Source organism: Nuphar pumila, chromosome 17 (genome assembly GCF_984573655.1).
Source record: "Nuphar pumila chromosome 17, dmNupPumi1.hap1.1, whole genome shotgun sequence".
In the NCBI taxonomy this organism is placed as follows: domain Eukaryota; kingdom Viridiplantae; phylum Streptophyta; class Magnoliopsida; order Nymphaeales; family Nymphaeaceae; genus Nuphar; species Nuphar pumila.
In genome coordinates, this window is record NC_143265.1 from 81,627,837 (window position 1) to 81,642,523 (window position 14,687).

At 43.4% G+C, this 14,687-nt stretch overlaps 1 protein-coding gene and 1 pseudogene across 1 annotated transcript; both read left to right on the forward strand.

The window, feature by feature from the left end:
- The first annotated feature begins 410 nt into the window (after positions 1–410).
- On the forward strand, positions 411–2,326 carry LOC149812476 (putative GPI-anchored protein At4g28100). Its single transcript, XM_089993218.1, has 2 exons — positions 411–1,293; positions 1,868–2,326. Exons 1-2 carry the CDS (start codon positions 700–702, stop codon positions 2,204–2,206), a joined length of 933 nt encoding a protein of 310 aa, XP_089849344.1. The 5' UTR covers positions 411–699; the 3' UTR covers positions 2,207–2,326.
- A 5,932-nt stretch (positions 2,327–8,258) lies between these two features.
- LOC149812477 (UDP-glucuronate 4-epimerase 1 pseudogene) lies at positions 8,259–9,221 on the forward strand (annotated as a pseudogene).
- The last annotated feature ends 5,466 nt before the right edge of the window (positions 9,222–14,687 follow it).

The following is a 14,687-nucleotide window of genomic DNA, read 5'->3' on the forward strand; positions in this document are numbered from 1 at the left end:
GAGTTTCCATAGTGCTTGATGGTGGACAAACAAAGTAGTAATCGAGCCTAGGCTCATCATCCCAATCAACTTGGTCAAGCTCCTCCAAGTTATCCCCCCTTGCTGTTACAAGAACAAGTGCAATCATATTACACACTCAAAGTGTGCTGCTTCACTTGAATGTCTTTTATTTTTGAAATACAGCCTGGCAGCAGCTGCGGGATCAACAGGAGATGAGAGACGGATCTTATGCAATGTGATTGGACCTGATCTGCCGTCCTATTCGGACCCACCACGTGTAGGAGCGACTCGGTCCCCTATGTCCCCCTAGGTAAGAACAAAGAACACGGACACCCTGGGCCCCCTTTGGACAATTCAATCTCCGAAATCGACGGTGCAACAGTCCAACAACGCTACCCAATGCTAGCAGAAGCGAGCGAGCACATTTTGGTCCTTCGTCTTTACCCTCCCGTCCCATCCCTCTCCTTTGCTCAATAATTTCAGTATCACGATCATCCACGCGAGCTCTGCGCTAGCCTCTCTCTCTCTCTCTCTCTCTCTCTAAAACACAAGCGGCCAATTTAGGAGCCACCACCATCGGCATTTCTTTTCCACCTCCCCTTTTTTATGCGTGCCCTCCGCCCCAGGCACACAGAAAAGCAACTCCTCTCCTTTTCTTCATTTGGGGAGTGAAGGATACCAGAGAGAGAGAGAGAGAATATGGTTCCTCTGTGCCTGATTTTCTTCTTCTTCTTCTCGCTGGTTCTGTCCGAACCATTCTCCCCTTCCACGCAGTCCTTCCTACCGACCTCTCAGTCCACCACGGTGCCGGCATTGCCGGAGCAATCGGACGTGGAGGGGTGCCAGCTTGACTTGACGGAGGAGCTCTTCAATGGGATCGGCGCGGCTTGCGGCGGAGAGCAGCCGGACCGGAGCCGGTGTTGCCCGGTGCTGGCAGCGTGGCTCTACGCGGCCTACGCGCGGACGGCGCTCGCGCCGGCCGTCCGGCAGCCGGAATCCGCCTTTGATATGCCCATCTTGCCTGACGACTCGGAGATGTGTGTGGACAACCTCCAGAAGGCGCTCAAGGGGCGCGGGATGGAGATCCGGCAGCCCAATGCGACGTGCGACGCGTATTTCTGCTACTGCGGGATCAGGCTTCATAGGGCCAGCGCGCCGGTGGGTTGCCCCGACGCCTTCAGGGCCTCGGAGGACGGGAAGCTCTTCCCTGCCCCGGCTGCCGTTCGGCTTGAGAAGGACTGCCTCGGCTCCGGCTTCGCCGGTTGTACCAAGTGCTTGCATAGTCTCTACAGGGTAAGATGGAACTCGTCATCGATTGCTGAAACAGTGACAACTCTCTCTCTCTCTCTCTCTCTCTCTCTCTCTAGTTAATGGCTCATGGTAGCTGAGCCAGTGACCATTTGTGTGTCTCTCTCTCACTTTCTAGTCTCTAAATGTCTAGCTAATGGCTCATGGTTGCTGAGCCAATGACTCTCTCTCTCTCTCTGTCAGAATGTGCAAGATAATGGCTCATGATAACTGGATGTGCGAGAGGGGAAATAGTTTAAAATACAAGCAAATTTTAAAAATCAACATGGGGCAGCTTGTTCAGGCATTGTAACCACTACGTTCTAGAGTTGCTGCTGTTGAGGTCTCATGGGGTAAGATAATGTCTCATAATCACTGGGCCAATGACCCGTGAGAGAGAGAGAGAGAGTGAGATGCCTCCGTGATAAGCCATTGCCTCACAATAGGCACCTGAAGTGCTCAGTGACCCAGTGACTTGGGTCGACCGCCTGTGGTTACTGAAGGGGATTCTCCGTTTAGAATTTGAGCTAAAAATTTTGCTGATCGGAAAACTTGATAGGGGTGTTTTGTTCGGTTTCAGTTGAACGGGAACGGGAGCGCGACGGGGAAGGACGCGGGCAGCGGCTTGAGGAAGGGCAAGATGCAGAGCAGGGAGTGCCAGATTATGGGGCTGACGTGGCTCCTCGCCAAGAACAAGACGGCCTACGTCCCGACGGTCGCGGCGGTGCTCCGGGCGTTCATGACCGACGCCGCGGGTGGAGGGCGGGACCCGCAGACCTGCAACTTGGACCAGGACGGGATGCCTCTGGCCGTCGATTCCGCTGAGCTGGGCACATCGGACGCCTCCCATCTTCCGAGGCCCGTGCTGGCCTTCCTCTGGTCATGTAGTTTTCTGCTCGCGTGGACCCTCTTTTATTAGAACCCATTTCTCTCTTTCTTTTGAGGTTGTGGGATGGGGGGCAACGGTGTTTTGGTCGTGGACGTAATTAGGCTTTGACCTCTTTATTGTAAATACAGATGATTCCATCTTTTTGCCTTTGCCCTGGTTCTTGTTTGGCGTTTTGGTTGAGAGAGAGAGAGAGAGAGCAAATGTTCCCGATCGACAAATATGATATAACTAATCTGTGCCCTATGCAATAATTTTTACTGTTAATGTTGATTTGAGTATATAACCAAACATTATATATGTGACAGCGACCCTGAGAGGGAGCTCACCTCTTCATCCCAGGTTCTACCCTCACTGGGTGTGCGTATGCCTTTAAATGATGGGTTTAGTATGGGCTTGGGTGTCGGTAACTCCGTCGGGGGTTTACTTTGGGGCCGTTTGTGTCATGGGTTAATTTTCGCTCAATAAGTTCATGCGGCGCAACGGTCTTCCTTACCGCCACAAGCCTTCTAATTGCTATCTCATAGTCATTTTTGCCACGAGTATAAAATAGCTCGCAATCTGTAACACGCTAGACTAGCCAGTATAGCCGCCACAAGTCACTCACCAATACTTTCAATGTGCTGAATCAGAATATTGGCCTTGTGCGCTACCCCGTGCACAGCGGCTTAGCGGAAACTCTTCAAGCGCATCTTCAAATGCGTTCTATGTTATCAATGTCACTTTGTGCATAGCCGTCCCATACCAACTAAGCACTTCCGAGAAAGGCACCAACCTGCCTTAGCTTGGAATGTCATGGAGCACATCACAGCTTCATGCGTAAGCCAGTTGAAACCTCACCACTGAAGGATCCAAGTCTTTCGACCCCCAATCCAAAGACCAGTTGATGATTTCATGCCATAGCAAAGAGCACCACCCAAACTCATTCGCTGGCGCATAGACTCTTTATTGCCTAGCCCCGAGTATCTTTACTCGATTGGAATCACCTAGTGTGACTCCTGGGGGAATTACTCCTAACCCACACACACCCCCGTGTGTCCAATCACGTCGCGTGGGACTTCCGCAAGTTGAGAGGTTCTTAAGCAACTCTCCAAATGCAATACCATTTGGTCCGCTGACACTGCTTAGCCAAACAACGTTCCACGTTTGTGCCGCCATACAGCGAAGCACTAACGACGATATCGTTGCCTATCGCATGCCATGCTACCAATGCACGTCATCGATCAAGCTGACGCATACCGTGCATTCTTACGCTCGATGTATTTTCCATTCAATAGAGCTCTGCACTGCTCTTGCTCCATTCCAAACTCGGCCCGGGACAATTTGTTTGTCAAGAAAAAACATCTGCTTTCCATGCAATTACACAAATGAAAGAAACGATATCCTCGTCTCATTCGAGGATCTCAGTTCTTAAACTACTTGGGAGGGACAAATTACTCGGTATTGGTACTTGGGCAATTTTGTCATTTAGATTACACATCATACTGTGCCTAACTTTGTTAACAGGCAACATGGGGCCAATGAAATCTGGGTTCTTGGATTTAGAATTTCTTGACAATACCTATAAGAACAACAATACATAGACACTTCTCTGTGCCTGCCTTCATGCCAAGTAAACCCCTGGTGAGGTCACCCACACCCAATCTCTCACAGAGCTCAACGTAAATAATGTACATATGACTTGGCTGAGTCATAAGTTGACCGAACTGAGTCATATGAAAACTTGGCTGATTCGTCCGAGTCTTGTGGAAAATCTGTCAAACAAGTTTTTTGACCAGGTGAATGGGCGAGTCGAGCCCGAGTCACTGAGACATTATCATCAGCTGCATCAGCTAGTGATCATCTCTTGAACGAACGGTGATGATCCCAGAACAGCAAACTTCCGTGATTTGGCAGATCATCTGATATGATATGCTTGCGCAACAGTCTTCATCATTGGGATAGACTTGAATCATAGTGCGTGAGGTTGTTAATATTGGCGAAACTTCCACCAAGGTTCTTTTATTCTTTAATTTATAACCAGAGGAAACTGCACCTGGCACGAAGACCTGATCGTGCTGATTCAGCCTGCTATACCTATGGACGTCGTGAGACTAGGACCCCCTGCTCCCGGGGCCTATGCTAGGCATTGGCTTGCACAGAAGGGCAATACCCATAAGAATCGAACCTTGACTACCCCCCACCCCACTATGCTAACCCCCTTGGGGCTTCCACCAAGTCTCTCTTAAATGTGCCAATTCACAAGACAACTTTGCAACGAGTCACGTTCTTTTGAACACCACCACCCTTTATTCTCTGTCCAACAGGGCAGGTTCATATGTGATCCATTAAATAATCAGTTACTGTTCACGTGAAAACCAACGTAAGAAAAATTGTGAATGAAAAACAAAATGGATCAGGAACCGATATAGCATAGTCCAACCAGCAATACAAACTTGGATGCCAATGTATTGCTAACTTACATCTAAGGGGTTTGGCATAGTGGGATGGGGGCCTACACCGTTTGATGGGCAGTCTAGCACACTGTGTAAGCCGAAGCTTGGCGACTCTCTGGGGTCGAGGGGTAAGCCCTTACGCTGACATGGACAAAGACCATAAATATAGCAGGCTGAGCTAGCGCGGCTAGGTCTCTGCACCTGGAGCAGTTTCTCTCAATAAAAATAAAAATAAAAATAAAAATGTATTTCTAACTTGATCTCTCATTGGATATGGCAGCCAATTCTGATACCTTATGTGGGCTATGTTTATTTACCAACAAATCCAATGTGCAAATATGATAGGAAAAGCAATGTTGTCAGTATCGTTGAAAATCGGCCCATTCGTATCGTATCAACTAAAAATCAAAATCAAATTGATTTGTCTTATTTTAAATAATTTTTAAATTATTTAAATTATTTTTTAATATTAGTTTAATGTTTTCATGACACATGGCATTTGTTGCTTAAAAATTGGTAGATTCAGTTTGATTCGGATCAGATGGACCGATTCCCTGAATCATTTTGAAAATCGGTTTAGAGTCCGATACGATTCTGACAACATTGAGGAAAAGTGTGGGACGGCTCTTCAATTGACACAGCCAATTTGCAGTATATTTTAACTTCATTTTCATTATCTAGTCTTGGCTTTAAATATTGGCGCATGTGGGGGATGATAAAGGGGGATTCTCTACAACCTGCAAACATAGTGGGAGGGCCCCTTAATATCTTTGGCTTTAAATATGGGAGATTCTCCACATTATTTATTATTATTGATTTTATAATGTCATAATTAGGTAGTATTTGATATTCTAGCACTAGTTTAGGGTCCACTGTTTAAATTCAGAGGACTCCTTCGAGAGAGTGAGACCCTTTGCCTATAGCTGAAAAGACAAAAAGGAGTATGATTGTCTCATTCTTTATATATATATATATATATATATATATATATATATATATATATATATATATATATATATATATATATATATATATATGAGAGGAAAATAGAAATCTACAAAATATAAAACATACTAAATGAAACATGATAGTAGATTTTTTTTTTAAATTGACTCTATAGATGTGTTCAGCATGATTGATTTACTAAAAATCGATACTTTAGATCATGCATTTTGGATGAAAAATAGCATTTGGAGCTTCAAAAATTTATGAAAATTAACCTTATAAAAACCTATCAATGCATCAGAATCAAATGTTCCAAGAAGCGATTCCTGTAAAAAACAAGCATATAGATCACATCGATACTGAAAGACTTTATAAAAAATACCAAAAAATCATGAAAATCCAATGCCATATATTTCATTTAGGAAGTTTTGTATATTGTAGGTTTTCATTTCTTATACATGGGATGTGACTAGAGACATATTTATCTCCTTTTTGTTTAGACGGAATTTACCAAAACACCACAAAGGAAACCACAGGTTGCCTATTTGGGGGCTTTTAGTAAGACAAATTCATAACAAGAATGAGGCTTGGTCAAGAAGGTAAAGCCTTGTAGGAAAATCTATGGGCTTGTCCTAAATTTCACGAATTGACGTTGTATTATTTCTAATTATCAAACAGTCATGGTTAAACTTTTACGAGGGCTTCACCTTCTTGGTTAGGGGCGATCATTTGTTACCTGACATGGGCGAGCAGAGACCCACATGGGGCATCTTGTTAGACCCTCACTAAACGGAGTGCAGCACACGCGGCATGCGCGCAGCATGTGCAGCGAGGATGCGCCTGCACTTGCCAAGAGGTGCGATCCAAGTGACTGTTGGTGGCAAAGGGGTGTGAAGACACCTGTGTTCGCTAAAGGGTGCGACCCAAAGGATGCGTTGATTGGCATGTCCCTTGAAAGCTATAAAGATGTAATGTCTGGGCATTGCAAGGCATGCAATCCAAACCAGAGTGATTGTATTTTATGTGAATAATACAAGTGTGGGTATTCTTTGCATGCAACTTGTGTTAAAGAAAGACTTTCGTTGCTGCGAGGCTGAACGAGGTCGGGGCGATCTCGTGCCGGCGCAAGGCTAACTTCAAAGGTGAAATTTTAAGCTTGTGACACATCTTTTGTTGTAAGGTTGATTCTGAGCCTTACTCCCGGACAAACGGGAGATCTCAAGAGTTTTTACCAATTGAATGTCAGCCAATGTGTGGTGGGTGATGGAAGTTTCCCCCTTGATCTAGTTAAAAAGAAAAAAAAATCCTGACAAAAGGTTCAAAGGCACAATATCATTTTCATGAATTTTTGTCAATGGTGTGTGCTTCAACATGTATTATTGTTGCTAGAGACCCAAGGGGTTTTGCCTAGTGGGATGGGGTTAGATGGTTTGACTGTCAGTCTAGGTTCAAATCTCATGGGTATCACTCCTTGCATAAGCTGAAACTTGGCGACTCCCCTGGAGTCAAGGGTTAAGCCCTCAGAGTTTTACGTCGACATAGACAGAGACCGTTAGTAAGACAGGCTAAGCCAACGCGGCTAGGTCATTGTGCCTGGGGTGGTTTCTCTGAGTAAAAATAAAAAAAATGTATTATTGTTGCTAGGCGCCACATAATTTCAAAATGAGAACTTTTCCCCAAGCAATGAGGACGGCCATGATGTTGAAAGCAAAGCTGGACTCCGGTCAGGTCACATGGCGTTGGACTTCTCTAATGTATTGGCCTTACTCTAAGGAGGCCAAACAACCAAACACTTGAATGGTTCTAAAAAAGTAACTTGTACTCTCTCTCTCTCTCTCTCTCTCTATCTATATATATATATATATATATATATATATATATATATATATATATATATATATATATATATATATATATATATATATATATATATATATATCATGACATTTCAATATACGCAATAATTTAAAAATATCATTTTTTTCAGCATTATATAGGCCATAAAAATATCACATTCAAATATTGGTTATGTTTGTGATTTTCCCTTCACATATATGGCATATGGCAGCTCCTACAAATCATTTTCTTACTATGTATTCCATATGTCACGAAAATACATATACACTACAAGAAAATTGTTAATTAGCGACGGAAATTGGCGACGGATTTTTTCCATCGCTAATTAGCGACAGATTAGCTAGAGATAGAATCTGTCGCTAATTAACGACGGATTAGCGAGGAAACAACTTTTATCGCTAATCTGTCGCTATTTAGCGACGGATTAGCGACTGCAATTTTTTGTCGCTAATTTTTATTACAAGAACACCATTTTAGCGATGGATATAGAGAGGGAACTCTTTCGTAGCTAATCCGTCGCTAAATAGCGACGGCGTAGCGACAGAATATATTTCGTCGCCTTTTTGGTATTTTGAGTTAGCGACGGCTTAGCGACGGAATGTTTCCGTCGCTAAGCCGTCGCTAAATGTCGCGTAAATCCCTAATCCCATCCCTCTTTCTCTTTTTCCTGTTTCGCTGTATTGTTTCCGCCCGCCGCCCTCTCCCTCCCGCCGCCCGTCGGCTCTCGCCACCGTCCTGCCGCCGCCGCTCGCCAGCTGCCGCTCCCCGTCAGCCTCCCGCCACCGCCCGGCGACGTGCAGGTAATCTTCTTCTTCTTCTTCTTCTTCTTCACGTTGTACGCCCCGGCGATGGCATTGAGCACGCTGAGGCTGCCGACGGTGAAGGTGACGGCGCAGGCACCGACGCCTCTGGCCCGCGCGTACCCATCGGCGGCGTACCCGGCGTTGAGCTCGTTGCAGCCGATGAACTTCGTCCCCTTCACCCATGTGATGCACTTCGCCGCTCAGGCCGGCGTCCGCTACGCCGTCGATAACCCCTCCTCCTACGTTCGCAGCAACGTTGCCGGGCTCGTCACTCTCCTGGAGGCCTGCAAATCGGTGAACCCGCAATCGGCATTCGTGTGGGCGTCGTCGAGCTCGGTCTATGGGCTCAATGTGAAGGTCCCCTTCACCGAATCCGATCGAACCGATCGGCCGGCGAGCCTGTACGCGGCGACGAAGAAGGCCGGCGAGGAAATTACTCATGTCTATAACCATATCTATGGTTTATCGATCACCGACCTTCGGTTCTTCACCGTTTATGGCCCCTGGGGCCGGCCAGACATGGCCTACTTCTTCACTCGCAACATTCTGCAGGGGAAGAAAATTGTGGTTTATTGGCGGAAAAATCACCGGGAAATCTCGCGGGATTTTACCTACATTGATGATGTAGTGCGCGGGTGCGTAGCTGCGCTCGACAAGGCCGAAAAGAGCACCGGCAGCGGCGGAAAGAAGAAGGGGAAGGCCGACTACAATATATACAATCTAGGGAATACGTCACCACTTGGGGTGCCAATGCTGGTGAACGTACTAGAGCGTCACCTGAAGGTGAAAGCCAGGAAGAATGTGGTGGAAATGCCTGCGAACGGCGATGTGCCGTTCACGCACGCGAACGTCACGCTTGCGAGGTTAGAGTTCGGTTACATGCCTACTACTGATCTGCAGACAGGGTTGAAGAAGTTTCTAAGGTGGTACCTGGATTACTATGGCTATGGATATAACACTAAGAGCATTGTTCACCACCACTACCATAGCAACAAACAACAACAATAGCAATCGTATTTGGATTTGGATTCTTGATTGAATTAGACAAATTCTTTGTTTTTTTCTCTTTATTGCTTAGATTATCTTGTGTTCTTTCTTCGATTTATGTACTTGATTCAATAGCCACTTGGTGTATAGAATTCTAACCATATATGGCCAACCAATTAGTTTATAAACAGGCGTGTCCTTTTTATAAATCATTTGTTTAGAGTGAGTTTTCTTCCGTGGTGACTTCATTTTAAAAAATTGTTTTTTTGTGCAGATTTCTCAACAGAACTCGCTTGTGCCCCGCCACCCGTGGTAAGTAAGTGACAAAAACAATGCAAATCGGGTAAATACCCGTGGTGAGTAAGTGAGGCAAGCGCATCACATGTTATTTAATTTATTGAATGTAACACTTTATTGTTCACACACTCACTTAGTTGTTGATATCTAGGACTGCTTTGTTGGAGTTCGGAGATCATGCTGAGCATGATTTTAATGTATGAATATGGAAGTGTTCTTATTTTTGGAGTACGGAGTCCATGCTATGCATGATAGAATCATATATAGAGTTTTTTTATTGCCTTAGATCACACATGAGCACATGATAGAATCACATATAGTGTGTAATTTATTTCATTATATTTTGTTTATCAATACTGACTGTTCTTTTCTTGTGTAGGCTGCTAGCGATAATCAGGGTAGTGGAGCTGAAGGGACAGATAAAGACAATGAACAAGAAGACGCACAAAATCTTGGCGATGATTAGAGGACTGTGTTGAAGAAGTTCTATTTTTTTTATTTTTCCTAATTGTAATTGTTGAATTGTAAATAATTAAACTTCTTAGTTTTAAGGTGGAACGATTAATTATTATAGATACTTGTTATATGAATTTTTTTGTGTGGTTTGTTTTTTATTTACAGGAAATATAAATTGTACAGGAAATATAAATTGTACAGTTCTCGGTAATTAATTTTTAAATAAATTTTTTTTGATTTTTTTTCGTTTTTGCGACGGATTAGCGACGGATGATTCCGTCGCTATTCATATTAATTTAGCGACGGAATTAAATCCGTCGCCACGCCGTGGTCGCCGTTTAGTACCGGCGGATTGGCGACGGAATATAGCGCTTGTTATTCCGTCGCAATTAGCGACGGACTTGGCGACGGAATTATTCCGTCGCCAGTTAGCGTCGAAATATTCGCGACGTAAGCATACTGTCGCCGCGTTGTCGCTAATCCGTCGCTAACATGGTTAGCGACGGATTAGCGACGGAATGTGGTCGTCGCTAATCTACTGCTTTGTTGTAGTGATATGACCAGATGCGTGACCTTAGATTGGGATATGACTTTGGTAAATTTTTTGAAAAGGGGATACGAGGACATGGGTTGTTAACTTATAATCAATAAAACTATTTTTTGATATTGTAATGTATGAAAATATGTTTTTATTGAAATATAATAATAAATATTTATAATTTAATAAAATATTAAAATAATGCCCACGCGTGTCAGCATGTCATAGCGCATCTGATTGGTGACACTATAGGCGTGTCCTTGCAGCAAAGTATGCCAAAGAATAGTGATAAAAGCTGACTCCAAAATTTTACAAAATTCAAAGCAAAGCATTGTGGCTTGCCACGTGTGCAACTCAAGGGGCAACTAACGCCAGCAAATTAAAGTGTTTTCTGAAAATATGGGCTTAGGCAAAATCTGACCCAACCCCCCCAACCCGCTTCTTAACCGGGTTAGGGTTTGGCTTAAACGGGTTCGTGTCGTAAATGGGTCGACCTGCCTAACCTGTTTATTAAACGGGTCGTGTTCATGTTAGGGGTATTCCGACCCGCCAACCCGTTTGACCCGTTTAATAAATGGGTTAGGCGGGTGGGTCAACCCGTTTACACGAACCCGTCAACCCGCAACCCGTTTATATATATATATATATATATATATATATATATATATATATATATATATATATATATATATATATATATATTTATCTAACCCTAACTCCTAACTTTACACTTTAGTCACCCACCTAACTCCTTGCTACCCAGCCGCAGTCGAGAGCCCGAGACCTCTCCTCTCCACCTCGTTGCCATCACCTTACAGGCGCACACCACCACCCTTTTGTTCCTTCTCTTGGTTTGGCACCCAAGCAAAGCAAGCCCAACATTTCGTCTCTCCCACTGAAGGCACCTCATTTTTTGATCTTGAAGAAGGGGTTGGAATTAATTAGGGGTGGCAATCGGGTCGGGTTGGCGGGTCGTGTCGGTGGGTTGGCGGGTCAGCATACCTTAACACGAACCCGACCCGGTTATTAAACGGGTTGACTGTGGCAAACACAAACCCGACCCATTAATATATTAAATGGGTAACCCGACACGACCCGGTTAACCCGTTTAATAAGTGGGTTGGGTCGGGTAAACTGGTTGGCGGGCGGGTCGGGGTCGAGTAAACGGGTTGACGGGCCGGGTTCGGGTAAACAGGTTGACCCTTCCGCCTAACCCGTTTATTAAACGGGTCAGTTGGGTTGGCATACCCCTAATACGAACCCGACCCGTTTAATAAATGGGTTAGGCGGGTCGACCCGTTTATGACATTAACCCATTTAAGCCAAACCTGAACCAGCCTAAGAAGCGGGTTGGCAGGTCGTGTCAGGTTTTGCCACCCCTAGTTGGAATAAGTAATAGGTACTTATTCTCGTTTTCGTCTCTGTTTTCCTCACTGTAAAAAGTATAATATGTATTTTTTTTTCTAATTGTGTTATTCGGGTTAGATAGGTTATTCGGGTTACTCGGGTTGGTTATCGTGTCTATGTTATCGGGTCGACCCGTTTAATAAACGGGTCACCGTGTGGTGTAATCGTGTCGTGTCGACCCGACCCGTTTATTAAATGGGTTAACCATGTCGTGTCGGGTTACCCGTTTAATAAATGGGTCGTATTCGTGTTTGCCACATCTGACCCGTTTAATAAACGGGTCGTGTTCGTGTTGAGGTATTCTGACCCGCCCACCCGTTAACCTGACCCACCAACCCACCGACCCAACCCGATTGCCACTCCTACTTACAACTTTACATGTGACAGGACATAGTAGAGCTGTAAAAGGGGTCCCGGACCCGAACCCATACCAGAATTATTGGGTATGTTCTTGAAAAGTGCCTATTCGAATTATATTCAGGTAGACTCTAACCCGACCCGAGCAACATGTGGGCCAGGTTTGAGTCATGATTTTTATCGGGCACCTGACCAAGTATCATATATATATAGGGATGGCAGTGGACCGGGGCGGGGTGGGGGACAAGGTCTCCACCCCCGCCCCGTCTCAAAATTCTAATCCCCGCCCCCGCCCCCGTCCCCGCCCCATCCCCGCCCCCGTCCCCGCCCCGTCCCATATAAAAAAACCAATTCTCCAAAACAAAGTATGCCTATAATTTTTAACTGCTAGTTGTGAATTCTCACTAGAAGTGACTGCATAAGAAAAGATAAAATTAATGACACCTGAAGCTTCAAACAATACAATTGCCACCTTTACAGATGGTAAATTAAATTATAATGGTGAAGGTATACTTCTGTCCTTGATTTGGGAAATTCATGAGAAAATGATGAAATTGGGATTCTCGTGAGTTCCCAAACAAAATAAAATTGTGGGGGCCAGTGAGAATTCTCATTTACAAGAATGCTCATCTCAAAATCCAAATGCACCTTGCGAAAAATCCATATGAGGATTTCTTTCCCCAACAATTCATCTAGCAAAGCTCTGTTATCACAACTATTCAACATTAATTGGAAATCTGACCAGTGTCATTCATAATTTTCAACATACAGGAATGAATAGGATTTCACTTAGTTGGAGCTAAGCCAATATCATTCCACAGCCAAAAGGTTTGGTGTGATATATCTGTGTCCAAACACATTACAAAAGTTACACAAAGCAAGCTGATACATTTTGTTGAGCTCTAAGCTTTCAACATAAAGCACAGGCCTAACCTGCCGGTAAGGCCCAGCCTGCCAAGAGTACTGGGCTATCAATGCAAGTTTGACACCTTCTGCAATGCAGGACAAAATCAGTAATTACAGTCAGTGATTATAGGTATTAGAATGATCAGTTCCATGACAACAAAGACAACCTACAGTCAGTCATCCGCTATCACCATAGAGGCCTTTGGATGTATTTATGCTAATTCTAACTATGACCACAAGGACCAAACTCGTCTAGATACTGACTCAACCCTACCCAATCATATCATCAGTGAAAGTTATTTTAGATTACATGATGTGAAACATTGAGTCATCCATGAAATCTCAGGTTGAGCTGGATGTAAATCAACATACAAGTAAAGCAAGCCTAGCATGTTCTACAGATGTTGCAAGTGCCATTTTGTCATGCCCAAGATATTCATAATGCACATGAAAACAATGTAGAAATGTGCATGAATTAAAGTTTGATTCATAAAAAGAAGAAGAAAATAAGCAGATAAAACAATAGATAGAATGCTTAAGCTGGCCAGCATATTAAATCTATAAATTCACCCTTTTTGTCACCAACCTATGCATTCAACCCATAGATATTTCCAACTTCTGGCATATATAACCAGATTTCTTTGTTTCAGTTTCTTCAGGTTACCTCATTAAAAGAAGTTAGAAAGGAGATAAAAAATCCACAATGAAGCCATTTTGTAACTTGTTTAAATGAAAGCAGACTAATAAAGTCAGCAAGAAAGAAAATAGACCAAATAAATTGCACTAGCAATGTATTTGTTCCAACCATAGTGTCTTCCTCTCATTCAAACTAAAAGAAAGAAAGAAAAAACAAAAACGTATACAGAAATTGTTTGGACAACTTGAACGAGTGAAAAGAAAATAGTGAACCCTCATTGAAAAAGTTGAGACCATGGCTCCAAGTATGACATAATAAGCAGGAATAGATATAAACTATACAACCTTCTAAAATGGATTGCCTTTTGCTAATCGAGCATTAGAAATTTATTGAATCAATACTTTTGAATCTTGATAAATCAAATTGCTTAGTGAAAAATAAATTCCTATAGTATGTGAATCAACCCCATTACAGGGCAGAGTTATAGGGTTGTCATAAATGTTACATGTGGGTTAATTTATTATAAAGAATGTCAATAGAATAAAAAGCAAACCATATATTCTAAGTTAGTATCTGAGACTAAATATATATCCTAATCTTCATTAACTACTGTAAAACATGATTGGTGTAACTTTTGAAGTTATTTGCGAATTTCATGCCCAAGAGGCTTTAGCAGAGACTGCAAAGAGATTTTGTGCTTGATAATGCCAATACCATGTGAGCATGATATGTTAGAGGTATCCTATTGTGATCATGTGCAATTATGCCTAGTCAGTCAGGGTTTGAATAATGGTAGCAAAGTTTGTGGTGTGGATATTTTCAGAGTTCTTAGAAGATATCCAAACAATCTTGGAAAGCTATGTCAAAAATAATTTTATGAATGTTTGAA